Raw genomic sequence first — 21181 nt, 5'->3', positions numbered from 1 at the left:
TAACAGAACTTGAACAGGACTTTCACAGAACTTGAAAATTAACGTTGAAGTTTGATGGATTGTTAAAATTCTGTGATATAACCCGTCCTTAGTGTTTGAATGCATTTATTTAAAAAAAACGTCCATATTTTACATAATAACAAAAATAAGGATTATTTTGAGATATCAACTATTTTGCTACTTTTGATATACATGGTGTCCGGAATCTAATGGTACAAGCGAGGAGCTGGTGAATCTACATCACATTTGGAGACAATTTTGTGGGATAACTTTTTGATTTAAGCTTTAGTTTTCAATTAAATCGAGTCCGAAGTCAAAAAAATTTAGGTTAAATTTGAAAAAAAATCCGAGTTAATATCAGCTGTTTAATGAATTTCAAAATGCGTCAAAGTTTAGACCGGGCTGCAATAGTTTTTTTAACCCTGTAGTTGCCAAAAAATGGAAAAAATTAAAAATAATCACAGTTTTAAAAAATGTATTTTTCGTTTCTATAAATGATCTGAATTCACCAGTTTCCCGCTTATACTACGAGTTTCCGGACACCGTGTTATAAAATCCATTTATTTGTTATGTGAATACTACGCAAGAATCCCAACTGCCTGGAGCCAGTAGAAGCACCTGGCTGTTCAGATCTAGTCTCTATGCAACTTTTTTGTCTCTGAATGGTCGTGATACTTGGCGATATGTATCTATAATATTTAACTTTATTATCTTAATACCTACTCTCACTGACACGATAACAAACCACAGTCTAAAATGATCATTTATGAATAGTTTTAGTGTGACAACATCATTCTAGTGGTCGCACTTTTTAATGTTTACTTATTTAAAAGCAATAAAAAAAGAATTGTTGAAAAATAAATGTCATGCAATTCCCAGCCGCTAAATTGTTGCCACCAACGAACATATTCTAAGAATAATATTGGAGGTGTCAACACTGGCAAGATAAGAAGCTGACCACAATGAGAAGAGCGCGGGAAACAGTTTTGGCGGGAGAACTGATAAGGGCTTCCCCGCAGACATTATTATTTAGCGTTTTGGCGGGAAGTTGTACCTAGGCCGCATCCTCACTTCATTTAGCTCCACCGCACATAGGTGAATCACGAAGCCAGTAAACCGATAGTAAAATTAATTTCTTCTTCAATAATCGCAAATTAACTTTGTGGCGTCATTTTAATAATGAAAAGAAGAAATAAATAAATAAATCAAAATAATTGATTTATTTCGAAACAAATGGTTTATTCGTCAGATAAACGTATGAATCACAAATAATAACATATTTCGAAACAAATGAAACCATTGAAAACCTAAATAAATATTCCTCAGGATAAACGTATTAATCTAAAATAATCGACATATTTCGAAACAAATGGTTTATTCGCCAGGATCTCAAATAATCTCAAATAAACAATCTCAAATAATCGACATATTTCGAAACAAATAGTTTATTCGCCAGGATAAACGTATGAATCTAAGATAATTGACATATTTCGAAACAAATGAAACCATTGAAAACAAAAATAAACATTTCTCAGGATAAACGTATTAATCTCAAATAATCGACATATTTCGAAACAAATGGTTTATTCGCCAGGATTTCAAATAATTTCAAATAAACAATCTCAAATAATCGACATATTTCGAAACAAATAGTTTATTCGCCAGGATAAACGTATGAATCTCAGATAATCGACATATTTCGAAACAAATGAAACCATTGAAAACAAAAATAAACATTTCTCAGGATAAACGTATTAATCTCAAATAATCGACATATTTCGAAACAAATGGTTTATTCGCCAGGATTTCAAATAATCTCAAATAAACAATCTCAAATAATCGACATATTTCGAAACAAATAGTTTATTCGCCAGGATAAACGTATGAATCTCAGATAATCGACATATTTCGAAACAAATGAAACCATTGAAAACAAAAATAAACATTTCTCAGGATAAACGTATTAATCTCAAATAATCGACATATTTCGAAACAAATGGTTTATTCGCCAGGATCTCAAATAATCTCAAATAAACAATCTCAAATAATCGACATATTTCGAAACAAATAGTTTATTCGCCAGGATAAACGTATGAATCTAAGATAATTGACATATTTCGAAACAAATGAAACCATTGAAAACAAAAATAAACATTTCTCAGGATAAACGTATTAATCTCAAATAATCGACATATTTCGAAACAAATGGTTTATTCGCCAGGATTTCAAATAATCTCAAATAAACAATCTCAAATAATCGACATATTTCGAAACAAATAGTTTATTCGCCAGGATAAACGTATGAATCTCAGATAATCGACATATTTCGAAACAAATGAAACCATTGAAAACAAAAATAAACATTTCTCAGGATAAACGTATTAATCTCAAATAATCGACATATTTCGAAACAAATGGTTTATTCGCCAGGATTTCAAATAATCTCAAATAAACAATCTCAAATAATCGACATATTTCGAAACAAATAGTTTATTCGCCAGGATAAACGTATGAATCTCAGATAATCGACATATTTCGAAACAAATGAAACCATTGAAAACAAAAATAAACATTTCTCAGGATAAACGTATTAATCTCAAATAATCGACATATTTCGAAACAAATGGTTTATTCGCCAGGATCTCAAATAATCTCAAATAAACAATCTCAAATAATCGACATATTTCGAAACAAATAGTTTATTCGCCAGGATAAACGTATGAATCTCAGATAATCGACATATTTCGAAACAAATGAAACCATTGAAAACAAAAATAAACATTTCTCAGGATAAACGTATTAATCTCAAATAATCGACATATTTCGAAACAAATGGTTTATTCGCCAGGATCTCAAATAATCTCAAATAAACAATCTCAAATAATCGACATATTTCGAAACAAATAGTTTATTCGCCAGGATAAACGTATGAATCTCAGATAATCGACATATTTCGAAACAAATGAAACCATTGAAAACAAAAATAAACATTCCTCAGGATAAACGTATTAATCTCAAATAATCGACATATTTCGAAACAAATGGTTTATTCGTCAGGATAAACGTATGAATCTCAAATAATCACATATTTCGAAACAAATGGAACCATTGAAAACCTAAATAAATATTCCTCGGGATAAACGTATGAATCTTAAATAATCGACATATTTCGAAACAAATGGTTTATTCGCCAGGATAAACGGATGAATCTCAAATAATCGACATATTTCGAAACAAATGGTTTATTCGCCAGGATAAACGTATGAATCTCAAATAATCGACATATTTCAAAACAAATGGTTTATTCTATTTATTATTTTACTCAGGGCCTATTTTATCTTTGGGGGTGCTGTGTGGAGGGTATTTTTAGGAAAGGAAGGAAGGGAAGTTCTGGTAAGTAAAAAGGTACATGGGGTGGGTAGGAATTTGGGGGTTAGTCAGTTAGTCAGTTAGTCAGTGACGGACGTATGAATCCATCCCTTCCACTGCACAAGGCGATGTTCCGAGAGTCCTATTAGAGAGGTCAAAAGTCTCAACCAGCCAAGATCCCAATAAATCTCACTGGCAGAGGTGTTGGTAATTCAATAACTGGTTCCCCGGGCGGCGGTACCCATACCCGCCTCCCAAATTAATTGCCGAATGAGGAATTTATATTAGATCGGGGAAAATTCCCGGGAATATTCCTGGTTGCACATCGCTAAGCAAAGGTTAAAAGATTTTTAGAAGTATTTTTTTATGTTAATCCGTCTTATCTAATATAGTTGTTTCTGTCCACTCCAGCACGTGCAGCGACATCAACGGTCGTGCAGAGATGGTGTGCGAATCTGACCCCTGCATGGTGGAGGAACATCTGCTCGACTCTGTGAACAACGACGCGGCAGCCACTTGGAAGGCCTCTAACCACACACCATTCTGGGGCCACAAGCTTTCGGAGGGCCTAAAACTTCGACTTGGTGAGTTCTTCTTAATATAACGATGACATCATTTGAACAAACCATGAACCATGGCCGGACAATGCAACATTAAAGGTAATGACATGCTTGGCCCACGTATGCAACGTGTGCATTACTACGTTCCCAGGCCAACATGCACACTTGTCCTACGAACGCAACACAAATTTGAATTCAATGGAATTTACGTTGTAAACGAATATTAGTGTCCTGTCGGTTGCTGAGTTGACATCGCGTTTTGGTCCCACCCAGGCGTAGTGTGTTCAATTCCTCAGCTGGCTAAGTCCTTAAATCCTAAGTCCTAGTCTTACTAAATCTATAACATAGTTGTTTATATCCCATTTTAACAACGAAACAAGCAATAAATCGTCAGTAAACGACAAACGCCAAAACAAACATATCTCAAATCAACTCGCTGCAAGGCCCTCCACCAATACCATCTATATTTCACACGTTCCACAGCGCAGCGTTGCATACTCAAAGTGTGTTTCTGAAATATCTATTGTAATAGAAAATGTATGGATTGTAAGTCGTCCAAATAGCCTAATGCGCTGCGTACATTGCGTGGGCCCAATGTGTTCTTACCGTAAAGGTGCTCGTTATAACGTGGTTTCGAACTACACACCAAAGGCGTAACTTTCGTTGGCTCTATCGCTTTGATCGTCCTTGCAGTTTGGTCATGCTATACCTCTCTTTATTCCTGTTATAAATAAATTAATGTGTGTCCAGGAACGCTGACCCCGCAGAAGAGCACGCTGGGCATGTACCCCCTGAGGCCTGTGTACGACCCGAACAAGTTGCCGAGAAGGTTCGACGCTCGCGAGGAATGGAAAGGGAAACTCGCTCCCATCCAAGACCAGGGCTGGTGCGGCTCCTCGTGGGCCATCTCCACGGCGGCCGTCGCTAGTGACAAGTCAGTACCTACTCGCTTAACATGACATATTATTGTTATATTTAGGTGCTCGTGAACGGGCCATCAAAATTGCATACCACGGGCAACATAGTAAATGGAAAGCTACTTGTAGTCGAGCGATGTTTTCGGCAACACCCGAAATATACCATAAAGCAAAATTGCTGGAAATTACTATATTATTAAATAATTATAAGCAATAATTAGTCTCCCGAAATATCAATACAAATTGAAAATAGCTAACGAGTAACAATAAATGCCACCAATGAGAATTGAACCCGTGAACTGAAATAAGCCGACATAGCTCAGTGGTTCAGAGCACCTGACCGGACATCAGAAGGTACGGGTTCAATTCCCGTTGGCGGCATTTATTTTTACTCGGGAGATATTTTCAATTTGTATTGATATTTCGGAAGACTAATTATTTGTTATCCTTTATGCTATGCATAAAACCTTGTCTTATAAACATTAGTTTATCATTACAAAAATTATATAATATTATTATCTGTGTATTGATTAATTGGGTCATTGATGTCAACAAAAACAAAGTTGAACCCAGAACCGATCCCTGTGGGACGCCAGAATTTATTGAGAAAGAGGTGAAACCGTCCATATTCGTACTCATTTGTAATGGTATTTGCAGGTTTATGATTATGTCCAAGGGTCAGGAGCGCCCGTTGCTTAGCGCCCAGCAGCTGGTGGCCTGCAACAGCCGCGGTCAGAGGTCCTGCAGCGGTGGTTACCTGGACAGGGCCTGGCAATTCATCAGGAAGTTCGGGTAAGTCAAATCTTTATCCAAGTGAAATCCACAGGAACCGTGGCAGAATAGTCACCTAACATAACCTCTTATAATGTTCGGTTTTATCCGGTTATCTATCAAGAATATTCCTAACTACCTGGAGCCAGCGAGACTATGGCATCTCCAATTGGGGTATTTCGTGATGCTTGGGGGAGTGGGAGGGAAAGGAGATGGGGAAAGGAAGGTCGGGCATTACTTGACACCGTGTTATATTGTGTTAAGGAATTAGGAACTCCACTAATAATGGGGAGAGGGTGGCTAGCGAATTTCGGGAAAAAATTATTCCCCACATTATTTAAAATCGACCTAAGAAGCTAAACCAGCCAGCCGTCAGAGGACCTTAATCTCAAATTACATTCATGCCAAGGAATTTATCAAAAAAATCAAGGCTTATCATGCCTCTGTCCCACTATAGCACACTCCAAAAGCATCAAATATCTTGGAATTGAAATTGATGATAATCTCCGTTGGAACTCACATATAGATGTAATTACAAAAAAACTAACCAGGTACATATACTTCTTTAGAAACATTCGCAATATCCTCAATATAAACGATATTAAAAAAGTATACTATGCTTTGTGTCAATCACAAATAGAGTACGGAATAACTGGATGGGGGTCTGCCTTGAGCACTCACACAGAGCGGCTCAATATAGCACAAAAAGGAGTATTAAAGACTATACTGAAAGTTCCGCTTAGAACTCCGACAGAAGAAATATTCAAAAACTTCAATGTTTACAATGTACAGAAACTATATTCAAAAAATATTTTATTTAAACTGAAAAAAAACATATCCGAATACTCCACTGCCCAACATAAATACACAACCAGGGCAAAAAGCGAAAATATCCTGATTACTCCCAGTTTGAACACATCCTTTGGACAGAGAAATAATAAATTCCATGCTATAAAATTGTTCAACGCTCTACCAAATGAAACCAAAAAAATAAACGAAATGAGTATATTTAAAACAAAAGTCAAAACATGGCTTAGAGATCAAAGTAATAATCAACTTACAAACATTATGAAGACAATGTAAAGACAATTCAAAACTAAATACAAAAATTTAAGAAAAACTACAGGCCGCCTCAGAACAGGAAACCCTAGTGAGGAGGACTGTGAAAAAAATACAAAAAATATACTTGTATTATACTTTAAACCTACATAATGTACAAATTTTGCTATTGATATTAATAAAAAAAAACCACTTTTTAGGAGCTGACGGCCTCAATTTAGAACTAAATCTTGCTCTAAAGGAGCTAAGTTGGAAACACTGGATATAGGTAAATACCGAGACAATAAAGAAACAATAATATGGAGTAGGTACTCATAGACAGGTAATCGTACCAACATCTGACTATTCAGATCTGAAGTGGCCCACTTGTTTTACAGAGGACATTTAATGGTTTGTCCTCGAGCTATTGCACACCACGCATGTAAGTGCTCTGTTTCGCGGAAAGAAATGTGCATTTTTTTTTATTTTTTTTTTTATTTATTTATTTATTAAATTTAATATAGTTACATTTTATACAATATAAGATATGGGTAGTCCCACAAAGCTGTGACAATCAGCTTGTCTGTAGGTTCTACCATTTAATGTTATAACATAATACACATTAGCTTAAGTTTAAATATAAATACCAAATATAATGTTTAGGATAGATAAACGTTTTGTTCATTTATTAACCACTTTTTTGTCAGTTTAGGGCAAGGTTCCTCATTATTTTTCAAGTTAAAGTTTTCGTTAAATTTGTTATAAATCACAGGTATCAAATAGTCAAGTGTTCTGCTACCATACTTATTTGATATTAGTGGAATTTTGTGTGCGTTATTCTTTCCACCATGTTCTCAGTACTGTCTCATGCACAATTAGATTCATGGTTCATTCTATGTGATTAAATTTGTAACACAGATTCAAAGAAGTAATTTACGTTCGGCAAAATTTATTTCTTACATGTGTTCAATGTCCTTAATTTCAGTCTGGTAGATGAAGAGTGCCTGCCGTACAACAGCAAGGAACAGAAATGCAAGATGCCACGCAAGGCGACACTGCAGGGCTCCGGGTGCAAGCCCCCCCGGGATACGGGGCGTCTGGAGCGCTACCACGTGTCCCCGGCCTACAGGCTGGGCAACGAGACGGATATTATGTACGAGATTCTCAATTCTGGACCAGCTCAAGGTAACATACACACATTCAAATCTGTCCCTGGATAACTCTCTAACCTCTAATCCTGCCGATTTCTCGCTCTCACATTTCTTCCCCGTTCCTTTTGCATTGGTCTCTAATGCTACAATCAATTTGATATTCAAAAATAATTTGATATCATTCTTTTAAGGAAAATTGAGCTGTTAGGCTGTAGATCATGTAAACTGACAAAAACATGTTTAGAGATATAACATTTTGAATGTTTAGAAAAATAACATAATTCGTAAAAAATTAAGAGTTGTTTTTAATTTTTATTAACTTTGTACCATGTGACAATACAAAGCTATGTTCGTTACAGTAATATGATTTGAAACAAAATAATTAAACTTGAAAAATGGGAAAAAAATGTTAGTTACCATTCTTTACATGAACACATGAACCAATTTATGGTATCAAACATATTTATATGTTCCAAATTTAATGAAGTGCAAAAAGGAAAAAATTACCAGTGCAAAATATGTATAAGGTTGAAAGTTAAGGTGATTAAAGGTGAAATTAAATTAACAACATAATTTTTCATCCACGATTAATCATCTGGGTCCTCGTAAATCACAAAAGATGTAATCGATTGATAACATGACATGCCATGAAATAACAACATTTTCAGGTAAACAATGCCATGTGCGTGTAGATACCATTGAAAAGCCTCAAAATCGATCAAAGTTATAGCGTGTAAAACGTGTTAATTGAAAACACTCTACATGCTTCACATGAAACAGGTTAGAAATTTATCAAAATCTTTTTTTTAATTTTTTTTATATTAACTCCACACAGGAGGCCCTGAAGAAAATAATATCCCTCAGGGCCTATGTCATCTTTGGGGATGCTGTGTGGAGAGGAAGGAGTGAACATGGGTCTTGAAGAGTCCCATGTTGTAGGAGGGAGGAAACACATCTTATCGTGGTCATATCTTCCTTACTCAAAGAGTTCGGGTTATTGTTTTCAGAAAATCTACAGAATTTACAATCACTTCATCCTTTAATTGTGATGACACAGAACATGGTATGTGTCGGCCATCCGCCATCTTGCATCACTTACCATTCTTTACTTGATCAACAGTATGTCGGATACTATTGATTACACATCTATTAAAACAGTGCTACCACTACGAGATTGATCGCCAGTGAAAGAGGACATAGGAGAAAGAAAGAAAAGGACATAGAGGAGAAATACGGTTATCGTGAAAAAACTATTTTGCAAAAATGTCAGTTAACATGGTCTGCATCTGAGCAGCTCAATTACAGGCAGATAAAAGATATTGATGTTAGTGAGATTTAAATTTGACCATCTGATAATAATTGTGCATTTTTGTAATTCCAGCCACACTGAAGGTGTACCAGGACCTGTTTTCGTACAATGGAGGTATCTACCGCAAGACCAGGAATGTCCCTAAGGAGTATGGATACCACTCCGTCAGACTGATTGGATGGGGCGAAGAAGATGGCACGAAATACTGGGTAAATTACATAGCACATTGGAACCATTTTGTTAATTTTTAAAGGTTAAAACTAGCATAAGATCGAGGCAAGTGCGGTAAGCTACTAGCAAATCGACAGAGGATTTCTTAAAACTAGAAAAATATTGGATTTGAAAAAAACAGTAAAGCGGTTAAATTGTACAATACGATCCTTTTCATTCCAGGTGGCAGCCAACAGCTGGGGAAATCAGTGGGGCGAAGATGGCTACTTCCGAATTAAGCGCGGGAGCAACGAATGCGAGGTGGAGACCTTCGTCATCGGTGCCTGGCCCAACACCATCAACCCCAACAGCAATAACCTCTACCCCGCCAACATGCTGCGCAGGAGGGGTTAACTTATCCATGTCTATGGTCTATGCCAAGCAAGACTAGATGCCATATTGATAATGTCTATGGTAAACTGACTGTCAAGTAGATGGTGATTATTATTTTTGTTAGAAATTAAATTATGTGCATTAAAAGATAATGTGTGTTATGCAAGAGAAATGCTGGAAATTTGTACAGAATATTTTAAAAAGTAAACAATGATTTGCTTAATTCTTTTGGTCTTTGGCTTGAATTTATTTGGATGACAAAAGGTTTCTCCAATGAACTCGTTTCACAGGGTTTCTTGTGTTATTGTGTTTTATTATTATGATACAACAAAGTTTGGTGTGACAGATAAGCACTGAGAAGTATTTGGCACAGTTTTAGGTGCGCCAGTATATTGGCTCTCTGGGACTAAGGGTGTATTTTACCACCCCTGTGTAAACTGTCAATTAGTAACACTACTGTTAAAAGCTAACCGTCAAGGGAATGACTGTTGTTTTAAAGCCATGCTAAACTTATTAATAAATTCACTCAACAGTTTACTCAGTGGTGGTGAAACACCCCCTAAGAGGGTTAGCGAGGCTTAAATTTGTATACAAACAGATTGCATTCTACAATTTTTCCTTAGTCATCTACTACTGTCTTTTTACCATGTCATTATAAATATTATAAATTTCTCATTAGTGTTACAAATTGTTGATTTAATTACGTGGCAATTGTTTACTTACAAAACTAAGGTCTGGAATGTCGTTTAACTCAGGCAATTTCCATATCTTAGATTACTGCCATAAAAGCAATGCATTCATAGTTTTATATTTTTTGTTTAAAATAAATTAAAAATAATATTTTTCCTCTACTTATTTATGTGCTTTAAGTGGTACATTATGTGCTTTACATAGAACATAATGTGCCAAGTGGTACGTTACGCACTTCTAAGTGGTACATTATGTGCTTTTAAGTGGCATATTTTGCGCTTTTAAGTGGTCCATTGTGTGCTTTTCGTGGTAAACTATGTGCTTAGTGGTACATTATATACTTCCTAGTGGTACATTATGTGCTTTTAAGTGGTTCATTATGTGCTTTTGAGTTTACTATGCAAAATGCACCTCCTTTTTTAAGTGGTTCATTATGTGCTTTCAAGTGGTACATTATGTACTTCTAAGTTATTATTATATTCTTTTGAGTGGTACACTATGTAGTATGAACATACCTTCTTTAAAGTGGTACCTTATGTACTTTTAAGTGGTATATTATATACTTTGAAGTTGCAAATTACCTGCTTTTAAGTAGACACATTTATTACTTATAAAATTATTGTCTCATGTCATGGCAAATTTTGTCAATCTTCAACTTCCGTGGATGTATCAAATACATTGAATTTTTTGTATCTTGTGTAAAGTCATTTGAAAGTGTTGATTTAAACATCATAAAATAACTTTTACATCAGTGTTTTTACACATTATGTTACCTTACTATCTGTGACTTAAAAATATTTTTGGAAGAAGAGATGTTCAAACATTATTATGTTTGAAAATAAAACATGTGTATCGATCAGATTTTGTTGAAATTAAAAAAAATTTATTGAATGAAAGAGTTAACTTGTGTCTTAAAATATTACTATAATAATTATAATTTGTTCTACATATTATATCAGTGTCGTTGAGCATCTTTTTGCAGTAAATATTCATAAAAGTAGTAATTATTATTATTAAACTAATTCATTGTAAACTGCCATATTTTTATTGCTTGTTTTGTTATTTTTCATGTTAAATTATAATTTAACTTTACTGTAGAATGTATTTTGAATTTATGTAAGAGAGAAGTGAATATTTTATAGATGATATTTTTCTATAATAAAATTTAGCTTGTACTGTTTTGTGTAATTAATTATTCAACGAAAACATGACATACTAATTCATCATGGCTGCAGTCCCTCGTCATCGGCCTCCTCAGTCCTTCTGCTTCTAGCCATGCTTAAGTCCTCTTCCACTGGAGCACCCACTCAGTCTTCATTTTTAGTTTCCTGCCAACTGGCATTCTTTTACCATGTCCGGTCCATCGCATTCATTGATCTACAGAATCTTACAAAATTTTCATCTACAATTAGATTTTCAAGTTCAGTTTGTTATATGATCCATTTTCTAGCGAGGGTTCAAAGATTAAATATGATCCATTTTCTAGCATGGATCCAAAGATTTTATATGATCCATTTTCTAGCATGGATCCAAAGATTTTATATGATCCATTTTCTAGCGAAGGTTCAAAGATTTTATATGATCCATTTTCTAGCATGGATATAAAGATTTTATATTCGACCGGTCGGTGGCCGAGTTGACATCGCGCTTGGGTCCCACTCAGGCGTAGTGTGTTCAATTCCTCGGCCGGCTAAGTCCTCCATCACAACACAAGCAACATTTTCAGCTTTCTGTGGTGGTAGTAGAAGATTTTCAAATATTGTCAGGTTATTCGTAACCCGGGAATGTTTGTCTTACTTTAAAAAAAAAAAAATAATAATTAAAAAAAAAAAAAAATATATATATATGATCCATTTTCTAGCGAGGGTTCGAAGATTTTATATGATCCATTTTCTAGCGAGGGTTCAAAGATTTTATATGATCCATTTTCTAGCGAGGGTTCGAAGATTTTATATGATCCATTTTCTAGCGAGGGTTCAAAGATTTTATATGATCCATTTTCTAGCATGGATCCAAAGATTTTATATGAACCATTTTGTAGCGTGGGTCAAAAGATGTTATATGATCCATTTTCTAGCGAGGATCCAAAGATTTTATATGATCCATTTTCTAGCGAGGGTTCAAAGATTTTATATGATCCATTTTCTAGCATGGATCCAAAGATTTTATATGATCCATTTTCTAGCGAGGGTTCAAAGATTTTATATGATCCATTTTCTAGCATGGATCCAAAGATTTTATACGATCCATTTTCTAGCGAGGGTTCAAAGATTAAATATGATCCATTTTCTAGCATGGATCCAAAGATTTTATATGATCCATTTTCTAGCGAGGGTCCAAAGATTTCATATGATCCATTTTCTAGCGTGGATCCAAAGATTTTATATGTTCCATTTTCTAGCGTGGATCCAAAGATTTTATATGATCCATTTTCTAGCGTGGGTCCAAAGATTTTATATGATCCATTTTCTAGCGTAGATTCAAAGATTTTATATAATCCATTTTCTAGCATGGATCCAAAGATTTTATGTAAACCATTTTCTAGCATGGATCCAAAGATTTTATATGATCCATTTTCTAGCACGGGTCCAAAGATTTTATATGATCCATTTTCTAGCATGGATCCAAGGATTTTATATGATCCATTTTCTAGCACGGGTCCAAAGATTTTATATGATCCATTTTCTAGCACGGGTCCAAAGATTTTATATGATCCATTTTCTAGCATGGATCCAAAGATTTTATATGATCCATTTTCTAGCATGGATCCAAAGATTTTGTATGATCCATTTTCTAGTGTGGATCCAAAGATTTTATACAATCCATTTTCTTAAGTGTTTGGGTTCAATGTGTATACAAATAATTAAATATATAATAAAGAAGAGTGTCTGTGGCAGAGTGGCTTTGTTTTTTATACAAATCTACTGTTTTATGCAGAGATTTCTTTTATTTTTTATATTGACCCCACACAAAAAGGCCTGAGGGAAATAGGCATCTTTTGAGTGCTGTGTCAAGGGTCTTTTTGAGTAAAGGGGGGAGTGAACCTGTAGGAGGAAACACAGAGGCCTACAAATCATTCTATGGGCGAACTGAGATTGCTGAAATTTTGCACACTTAACCTTTAAAACAGAATTTTGATACATGATGAAATTTTGTAAACTTGACATTCAAAATAAGAGAAAATTAGTGTCTAAATTCGACATCGAAAAACTCTGCGTAAAGTATGTAGTAATCTTAATATACAAAAATTCAACCTGCGTATATTTGCGCTCGCAAAACTCCTAAAGTAGTTGACCGATATCGCTGAACATTTCAAAGTTTGTTCTTATTAGTGCCAGGAGTGTTTAGAGAGTGGTTTGAATCGTAGAAGAAATCGGGGACGCCCGAGGAATACCTAAAGCAATATCTTTGCTTCTTTTGCGTGGAATTAAAGTCGATGTAATGTAGTGTTTTAACAGTAACATTGTGGTATACACTATACGGTAGTGAATGGTGGAAGAAGTGGAGATGACCGAGATAGACTAGTTAGAGTCTAGTAGTTAAATATAAGACTTTTGTAATAAAATATTATATAATTTGATAACAATTTTCACAGGATTTAAAATAAATATACGTACATGAGATTTATAATAATATTCTATCTACATTACACAATAAATTCTACATATTTACTAAGGACAGGCTTTCAAAGGCTATTTTTAATCAGTCCAAAAAGAGGAATGATATAAAATTAAAATAAACTTTTTTTTACCCTTATTAATGTTGGCTACACCGCCATCTATCCCACCACACGGCAAGTTTTAGTGAAACTTCATGGATCATACATGCGACGTCTGCGTACGGGGATAGTCGCCGATGGATTGCATGTACAACAGTCGCGTGTATCAGGTTAAGATTGAAAAATCTTTATTTAATCTATACATTATTACAATGTAAGTATACAAAATAATAGGAAATTGGATGTAATTCACTGCTCATTCTCATAGCCCCCCATTCTTTTCATATTCAATAATTAAATAAACACTACCCAATTAATTTCAGCAAATTTTTACAAGTCATAAATGCTTACATATATTAAATTTTTTTGGTCCCCCCCATCCCCCTGATTTACTGTCTTAGGCTGCGTATACACTTGCGAGCCAAACCATAAATTATGGGAAAGGAAAGAAACAACCATAAACGGCGGTTCGTGCTTCAGCTCGCAAGTGCACACGCAACTTTAGACACTTTCCGTACATATAAACACACCTTGTACATATAAAAAAGTTATTTAATTATTAACGCTCTTTTTAAGAGCTCTTTCGTAGGTAGATTATAGGAATACATTTTTAACCGGGAAGCTGTTCAATTAATCAAACGATAATGTGTATTACATACCACCGTGCTGGATTATTTTTCTAGACAGCACGATTATTAAAAAATATACATGTTTTGTTTAGAAGTCTTTTGAAAGTCATCCAATTTACTATTGTGGATGTTTAAAAATATTCCACTTACTTCACATGTTTAGTTTTTACACAACAAACTAACGAAAATGACAATGCATGCGATCCGCAGATAATGGGTCAAAAAGGAAATCTTAAAGACAATACTTAAAACTAACAAAATAACTAACTTAATACATATAACAAAAGTATAAAAAAGGCATTAAAGAGGTAAACTAATTCGAAAGAAAACTGATGTCACCAAATTAAGACGTTTCGTCATCTAGAAAAGGATTATATTTTGGAGAAAGAATTTCGATATTTGATCAATTTAAACGTTTCACTTTTTTTGAAGTAATGAAAAATGAACCTTACTTCAGACGCATGGACACACCAACAACACACTTCTATTGTTTTATTCATATATAATAGAAACAAAGGAAGATATGGCATGGAAGCGGGCTGATCGTCACCAAGCTATGACCAAACTGCACGGAAGCAGTTATGCAATGAAATAAATGCAGAGAAACGAAGGAGGGGCGCCACTGTGCGTAGATGCAGCGAAGTTGGCGACACGCGGTTTATTGGTTCATGGCCCAACTCGATTGTTTTTATTATAATAATATTTGGGTCTATCTCTTCAGCGAGTACAGGGTGGTTATATAATATGTACATATAGATAAAGATACAGTAAAAGTCTAGGAGGAATTGATGGTTGGCTGTGAACTGCCGTGGCCGCCAATTAGTTTTTGTTCTCTGTCCAACTCCTGGATCCTGGCCGTGTGCCGGATCATTGCTTTGTTTAATACATTTTGAGATCGTACCTGCAACAAAACACAAACACAATTATTTCATTCTTCCGGAAATATTGGCATCTCCAATAAAATAATAATAAATGGTCAACTTCATAAAGCAAAAATTGTCTAAAGAAGCGAAGCTAGAATTCCACAATGGAGTGCTGGTACCAACCCTGAGCTAGGAAGCATATCTAGGGAGTATATTTATGAGAGATGGGAAGGCTGACAGAGATATTGAAAGAAAAAGAAAAGAAAGGGGTAAATGCAGGTAACTCCATTAATGGAGGACTGAACGCAGTTGGCGCTGACAAAAAATTGTCCAAAGAAGCAAAGCTAGCAGTCCACAATGGAGTGTTGGTACTTACCCTGATGTACGAAAGTGAGGCATGGAACTGGCAGAGAAAGAATGAAAGTAGACTGAATGCTGTAGAAATGAGATCCCTGAGGCATGTGTGCGGTAAAACCATGTACGATAGTGTGAGAAATGTGGAGATTTGCAAAGAATGCAAGGCTAATGTAAGCGTAGTGAGTAAGATTAAGAAAGGGACACTTAGATGGTTTGGTCATGAAGAGCAAATTAATGAAGAAAGGAGTGTAAGGAGAATAATGACGCAAATGTGAATGGTAGAAGTCGGTGACGCCCGACATGGCACGATCAATTGAACCAAATACTTGAGTCGGTCCATGTCAAAAGTCAGTATAACAGAGGGTATGAATGTGAATGAAGGAGTGTGTGTCAAGACGAGTTGTTTGGAAGTCCATCCTCTCTGCCTACCCCTGCAGTAAAAGGGCCTGATGGTAAGTTAGTTTCGTTTAACTATATATATATAGCGCCTCTTAGTGATTCAATCACTTCAAGGGTGCTTTTAATTGGTTATTGTAGATAGACTCTTCGAAAAAAGTCTGTTTTTAGTTTTCAAAACAAGTTTCTGACTCAGACTAAACGGCAACTCAATCCAAGAATCTGAACCCAGGGCGTTGAATGCTCTGTCCCCAAACTTCTCAACATTCATATCAGAAGACTAGCTTTACCCCGCCACGTGTTGCTGTGGCTCAGTCTGACTGTGCAGATAGAAAAACAATAGAGCATGTCACTTTTACGTCCAACAGATGGCACGCTTTTTTTATTTTTAATTTTTGTCCAACAGATTATGATGTTTTTCAAAAAAGCACGTTTTTACCTGTCACAGGTGACATTGATATAATATAGGTATTTAAAAAAATGCATGTATTTGAATGCAACATTGTGTCCAAATTTCATAGGAATCGGTGAAGAACTTTAGGAGATTTGAAGTTTTGAACAAACAAACATTTTTATTTATATAGATTCAACAAATATTGACAATTTTGCTCGATTGCCATTTCTTCCTGGGACAATTCCAACTTCTTAATTCATCCACTTGCGTGCATATTTTCTCCTTTCTCCTGCTATCCATCCTGCATATCCAAACTTACACGTCGTCAAATATATATGAGAAGTTCAATAACCCGTAGGAGCCGGCAATATTCAATAAATAAAAATACGTTTTTGTTAAGGTCAACATGAAGACAATACCATACTTGATAAAGTGACATTTTGATTTATTTGTTTAGTAAATCCAGTAGAAGTAATATCCAAAGGCAAAATGAATGTATAAGGTCGACACTGCAGTTGCAGTGCTTCGTGACATGCGCGGGCACAATTCTTCAACACTGCAATTGCATGGCTCCTGCTCTGATGAGAGATAAACGAATACATGAGACGTTGTACCGAACTCAAGAAGCCAATCTCCACTAACATGATTCACAGAATTGGTTACAAGACCGTGAACGTGCAGCGAGTTCGACAGAAGGCATTGGACTTTGGACTAAAATTTATGACAAAATATTGGACCAATATTGGACCAGGCCAAACTCGTTAGCGGTAACAGTGGGATAAGGGATTTTTAGTAATAATGCGTAATTTCAGCACACATTAATTCAAATGATTTTAAGTAGTTGATATTATTCTGTCAATAAACACATTCTATGTAATCAACGTTTGCAATTTCTCTATACCTCAGAAAGACTGACGCAGTAGCTAGCCGGCTATTGACGTCAGTGTTCACGCAGTATATTTGGGAGTAGGTAGGTATTCACAAAGGATAGGAAACCTCAATATTAAATCCTCTAAATGTCCTACCCATCCTAGAAATGTAAGTTATTTCTATGATACGTTCCTATCCAGTGTAAATTGATATCTCGGCCGGGATGAAGTGATGTAGGAAATGAAGTTACATCATCATTAGTCTTTACCTAAGTATCTCGAAACTGGAATATTCTCGGTGGCCCCAACTGTAACGGGTGAGTCCTACTTACCTGATGTTTTTAATATGCCTCAATTGAAGTATAAAATTGTTCTAGTTAAACCTTTTAGCATTTGTCGAGGTCAATGCATAACAGGTTTTGTTGTTTTTGTTTCTTCTTCATTTCTTTCATTAAATTTGTACGACTTAATATTCTTTTTTCTTTTTTACTTACATAATCTTACAATTTTTATTTTCTAACTATCATGTATACCGGACGGTGTGTACCGCTCCCGGCGGCTGCCATTTCATAGTGGTCGAAGCACCGAGCGGGAGCGTGTTTTTAGAACTTACGTGGGGCTTCGATACCTCGAGTCCCACTCGCCCCCGCATTGCTTCCCCTCACCGCAAGCGCCCGGCCGGCCCAGGAGACCGCCCGGGACCAATCAACGCGCCCCTAAGCAACGTTGTACGGGGCAATATTTTGAATTGATGATTTATTGAAATGTTTAGACTAAGTTTGAGAGAGTTTGGCCGTAGATATTACGAAATAAAATACATTGATAAAACGGCCGGACTCTCCTTAGCATAACTAGATAATAAGAATTTGTGTAAAATTAAATTTAAGAAAATTAATTACGATTTCCCCTGAATATGTTGGGCCGGGGACCCCCACACTGAATGAATGTATGTACAACTGATTGATAAATAAAAATGCTAGGGAGGAGTGGTTAGGATCGATTAAAAGAGCATAAAGAGTAGAGTAGTTCTAAAGGCTGTGACCTCCGCTAATTAAATCTTAGCGGACGTCACAGCCCGCGGATCATCAACAACCCGCGAATGAAGGCAGCGCGTCAACCCCGCCCTCCCCAAAGTCGGGAGAGGGGGATTGCACAATAAATACGGCGCGCCAGCCTTCAGCTCTCTCTCTCTGCCTTGGACCGCCACCAGCTACTCTACTCTGCTCTTCCTGACTGCTTCTCTCTGGATCTCAACTTGGAAACTTCTTTGACTTGGCTCCCCCCTGGATTTCTGCCTCTGCCTGCCTCCTCCCGCACCGAGGATAAAGCAGATTCCTGTACCGACCGGAGCAAGGATAAAAGCAGATTCCTGTACCGACCGGAGCAAGGATAAAAGTAGATTCCTTTACCGACCCGAGCAAGGGTAAAGCAGATTTCTACCCGGACCTAGCGGCTAACTACGGACTGACCGGCCCCCTATCTTACAGTCTGTGTAAAAGACCTAGCTGGTCGATGTATCTAAATGGTACTTTTGCCTTTAATTCTAAATAAATAATTTTGGGACTGGTCATTCGAGTGAGTTGCAAAGGGTTTATACCAGCAGTACCTTCAAATGCCAAATTTATAAGATGGAATCGCAGTTTCGCGACACCAGTGAGCATAATTCTTCAGCGTAGTACGGAGCCACGACCATAGTCTAACTCTTACAAATATGTATATAATATATTAAACTACATCATAATCACCCTGAGTTTACTGGATCGCTCGTGAATCGAGGTCATCTGCTTTTTGATGGAAATTAGCCTCTCTCTGCAGTGAATTACATCAGCAAACTGAAACAAAAAGCAAATAAATAAAATATCACCAAATAGGACTGACATTATTATGAGCTTGAATCCTGGCCGCATTTTTAACTGTACCTCCAGTTCTATATACTTTCGGACAGGTGTCGGCTCTTTGCATAGGCGTTAGCGTCTCTTCGGATACTAACACCAATTTCACTTCCACTCAACCAGCCTAATGATGTTCTCTCAAAGGAGCGGAGTGTGCAGCACGCATTTGATACAAATTGTCCGCACACATGTTTTCATCTTCCGCACACATCTCGAAGAATGGAATGTGTCACTAGATTTTTATAATATTCATAACATTTAAAAAAATGTAATTTATTATTTTGTGGTACATTCTAGGATACTTAATATTATCTATGCATGAATGTCCGTATTTGCGCATTCGCCTCTTTCTGTCTTTAATATCTTGCACAGGTAAGTTAATGTGCAGCACACACAGTGAAAGAAATCAGAGGGAACGTTGCTTACGAGAGGGAGCCGCCAAACGAACTTTGACTCGAACAAAAAAAATTATTATGAATCGATTGTCATTAAAATATCCCTTTTGGAAAAAAAGTTGCATGCCGGAAGACAATACATTATTCTTCTTACCATATTTTTCACAATTTCACTGTTTTGAGAAGTCTGCAGCTTCAAGTTCTGTGATTCTACCGCGTCAATTAGTGATTTTTGTTTAGTTCTGGAAATGAGAAAATTAAGAAAATTTAAAGGAGCAAATATGATTAATAAATAGTAAGTTGTTTTCGGTAATTATTAACTTACGTAAGTTCTTTCAAGCTTGTGGAAACCTTCTCCAGTGGCTCCTGGTAAATTCCAAGTAAGCCATCGCAGAGATTTTTAATATCCTCATCAGTAGCTAACTTTCCTGAACTGAAATTAGGGTAAAATAATAACAAAACTTATTTTTGAACACTGTTTTCGATGATACAAATCAACAAGTTTCGGAACCAATGATTACTTCGCAAGGATACAAAGTACACTCAAAATAAAAATAAAATTCACGTAAGTGTAGACATAAAAATAAGTGTAAATAGACGCATTTTATTTTAAATTAGGCGGGAGAGTATTAAAGGGAGGGTAACTAATTTGATGAAAACAAATTTAATTATTTATTTAGGTAGGTATTGAGAAAATCTAATATGATCCAAAATGTTAGTGTAATAGAATGTATAATATATCCAAAATTTTACGTATTAAATGTACTAAATTTGAATCCCAAGAAAGTATATGCCGTAAAAATAGAGCCGGCAGTTCATAATATTATACGATATTTTTGCAAAATCATTTTGAAGAAGGCAAGCAATAATAAATAGTGGAAAAGCGAAGCTAAAAGTCTTTCACTATTAGATGGCTATATTATTTCAGAAGTACACATGTTTTATTACCTGTTAGAATCCATTTTTACACTACTTTCGATTACTTTTGTAATATTTATTAGTGTTTTTTCTTTGACACATCATATGACATATTTTGCTATAAACCATAGAAGATAGAAACCCGACGATAAAAAATAATGATACCCTATTCAAAAAATAAACATATATAAATTAAACAATCCCAAAGATATCACTGGCCCTATGGTAATTGATTGCCCTCATGGCTCCTGTACAAATTTATTATTGAAAAAAATTTAAAATTCGTTTAATATTGCTAAGTAAAGGTTGTAATAAAGTTTATTTATTTAGTTCTTATGCTGAATATTTCTGGCCAGTAAAATATGAACATTCACTTATAAAACATTAATTAAAAGAAGAAGT

At 35.6% G+C, this 21181-nt stretch overlaps 2 protein-coding genes across 3 annotated transcripts in view; one reads left to right on the top strand and one right to left on the bottom strand.

Moving 5' to 3' along the window:
- The window catches only part of Swim (Secreted Wg-interacting molecule), a 147552-nt gene extending 136029 nt beyond the window's left edge, over positions 1 to 11523 (top strand). For both annotated transcript variants that reach the window (XM_089648768.1, XM_089648767.1), the window contains exons 4-9: positions 3781 to 3953; positions 4680 to 4863; positions 5504 to 5638; positions 7641 to 7840; positions 9188 to 9324; positions 9509 to 11523. In XM_089648768.1, the coding sequence (XP_089504894.1) occupies positions 3781 to 3953; positions 4680 to 4863; positions 5504 to 5638; positions 7641 to 7840; positions 9188 to 9324; positions 9509 to 9679 (1000 nt within the window). In that variant the 3' untranslated portion in view covers positions 9680 to 11523. The remainder of the gene's footprint in view (positions 1 to 3780; positions 3954 to 4679; positions 4864 to 5503; positions 5639 to 7640; positions 7841 to 9187; positions 9325 to 9508) is intronic.
- Positions 11524 to 14600: 3077 nt separating this feature from the next.
- Pldn (biogenesis of lysosomal organelles complex 1 subunit pallidin) lies at positions 14601 to 20915 on the bottom strand. The gene is made up of 5 exons (XM_089648626.1): positions 20810 to 20915; positions 20187 to 20294; positions 20016 to 20103; positions 19320 to 19406; positions 14601 to 15596 (listed from the first exon to the last, which is right to left on the bottom strand). Exons 1-5 carry the CDS (start codon positions 20821 to 20823, stop codon positions 15471 to 15473), a joined length of 423 nt encoding a protein of 140 aa, XP_089504752.1. The 5' UTR covers positions 20824 to 20915; the 3' UTR covers positions 14601 to 15470.
- Positions 20916 to 21181: the final 266 nt, after the last annotated feature.

The sequence above is a fragment of the Hesperophylax consimilis genome, chromosome 28 (assembly GCF_061612785.1).
Source record: "Hesperophylax consimilis isolate HC1 chromosome 28, BYU_Hcon_1.0, whole genome shotgun sequence".
Taxonomy (NCBI): domain Eukaryota; kingdom Metazoa; phylum Arthropoda; class Insecta; order Trichoptera; family Limnephilidae; genus Hesperophylax; species Hesperophylax consimilis.
The sequence above is the reverse complement of the archived record's forward strand: the minus strand, read 5'-3'. Positions and strand labels throughout refer to the sequence as shown.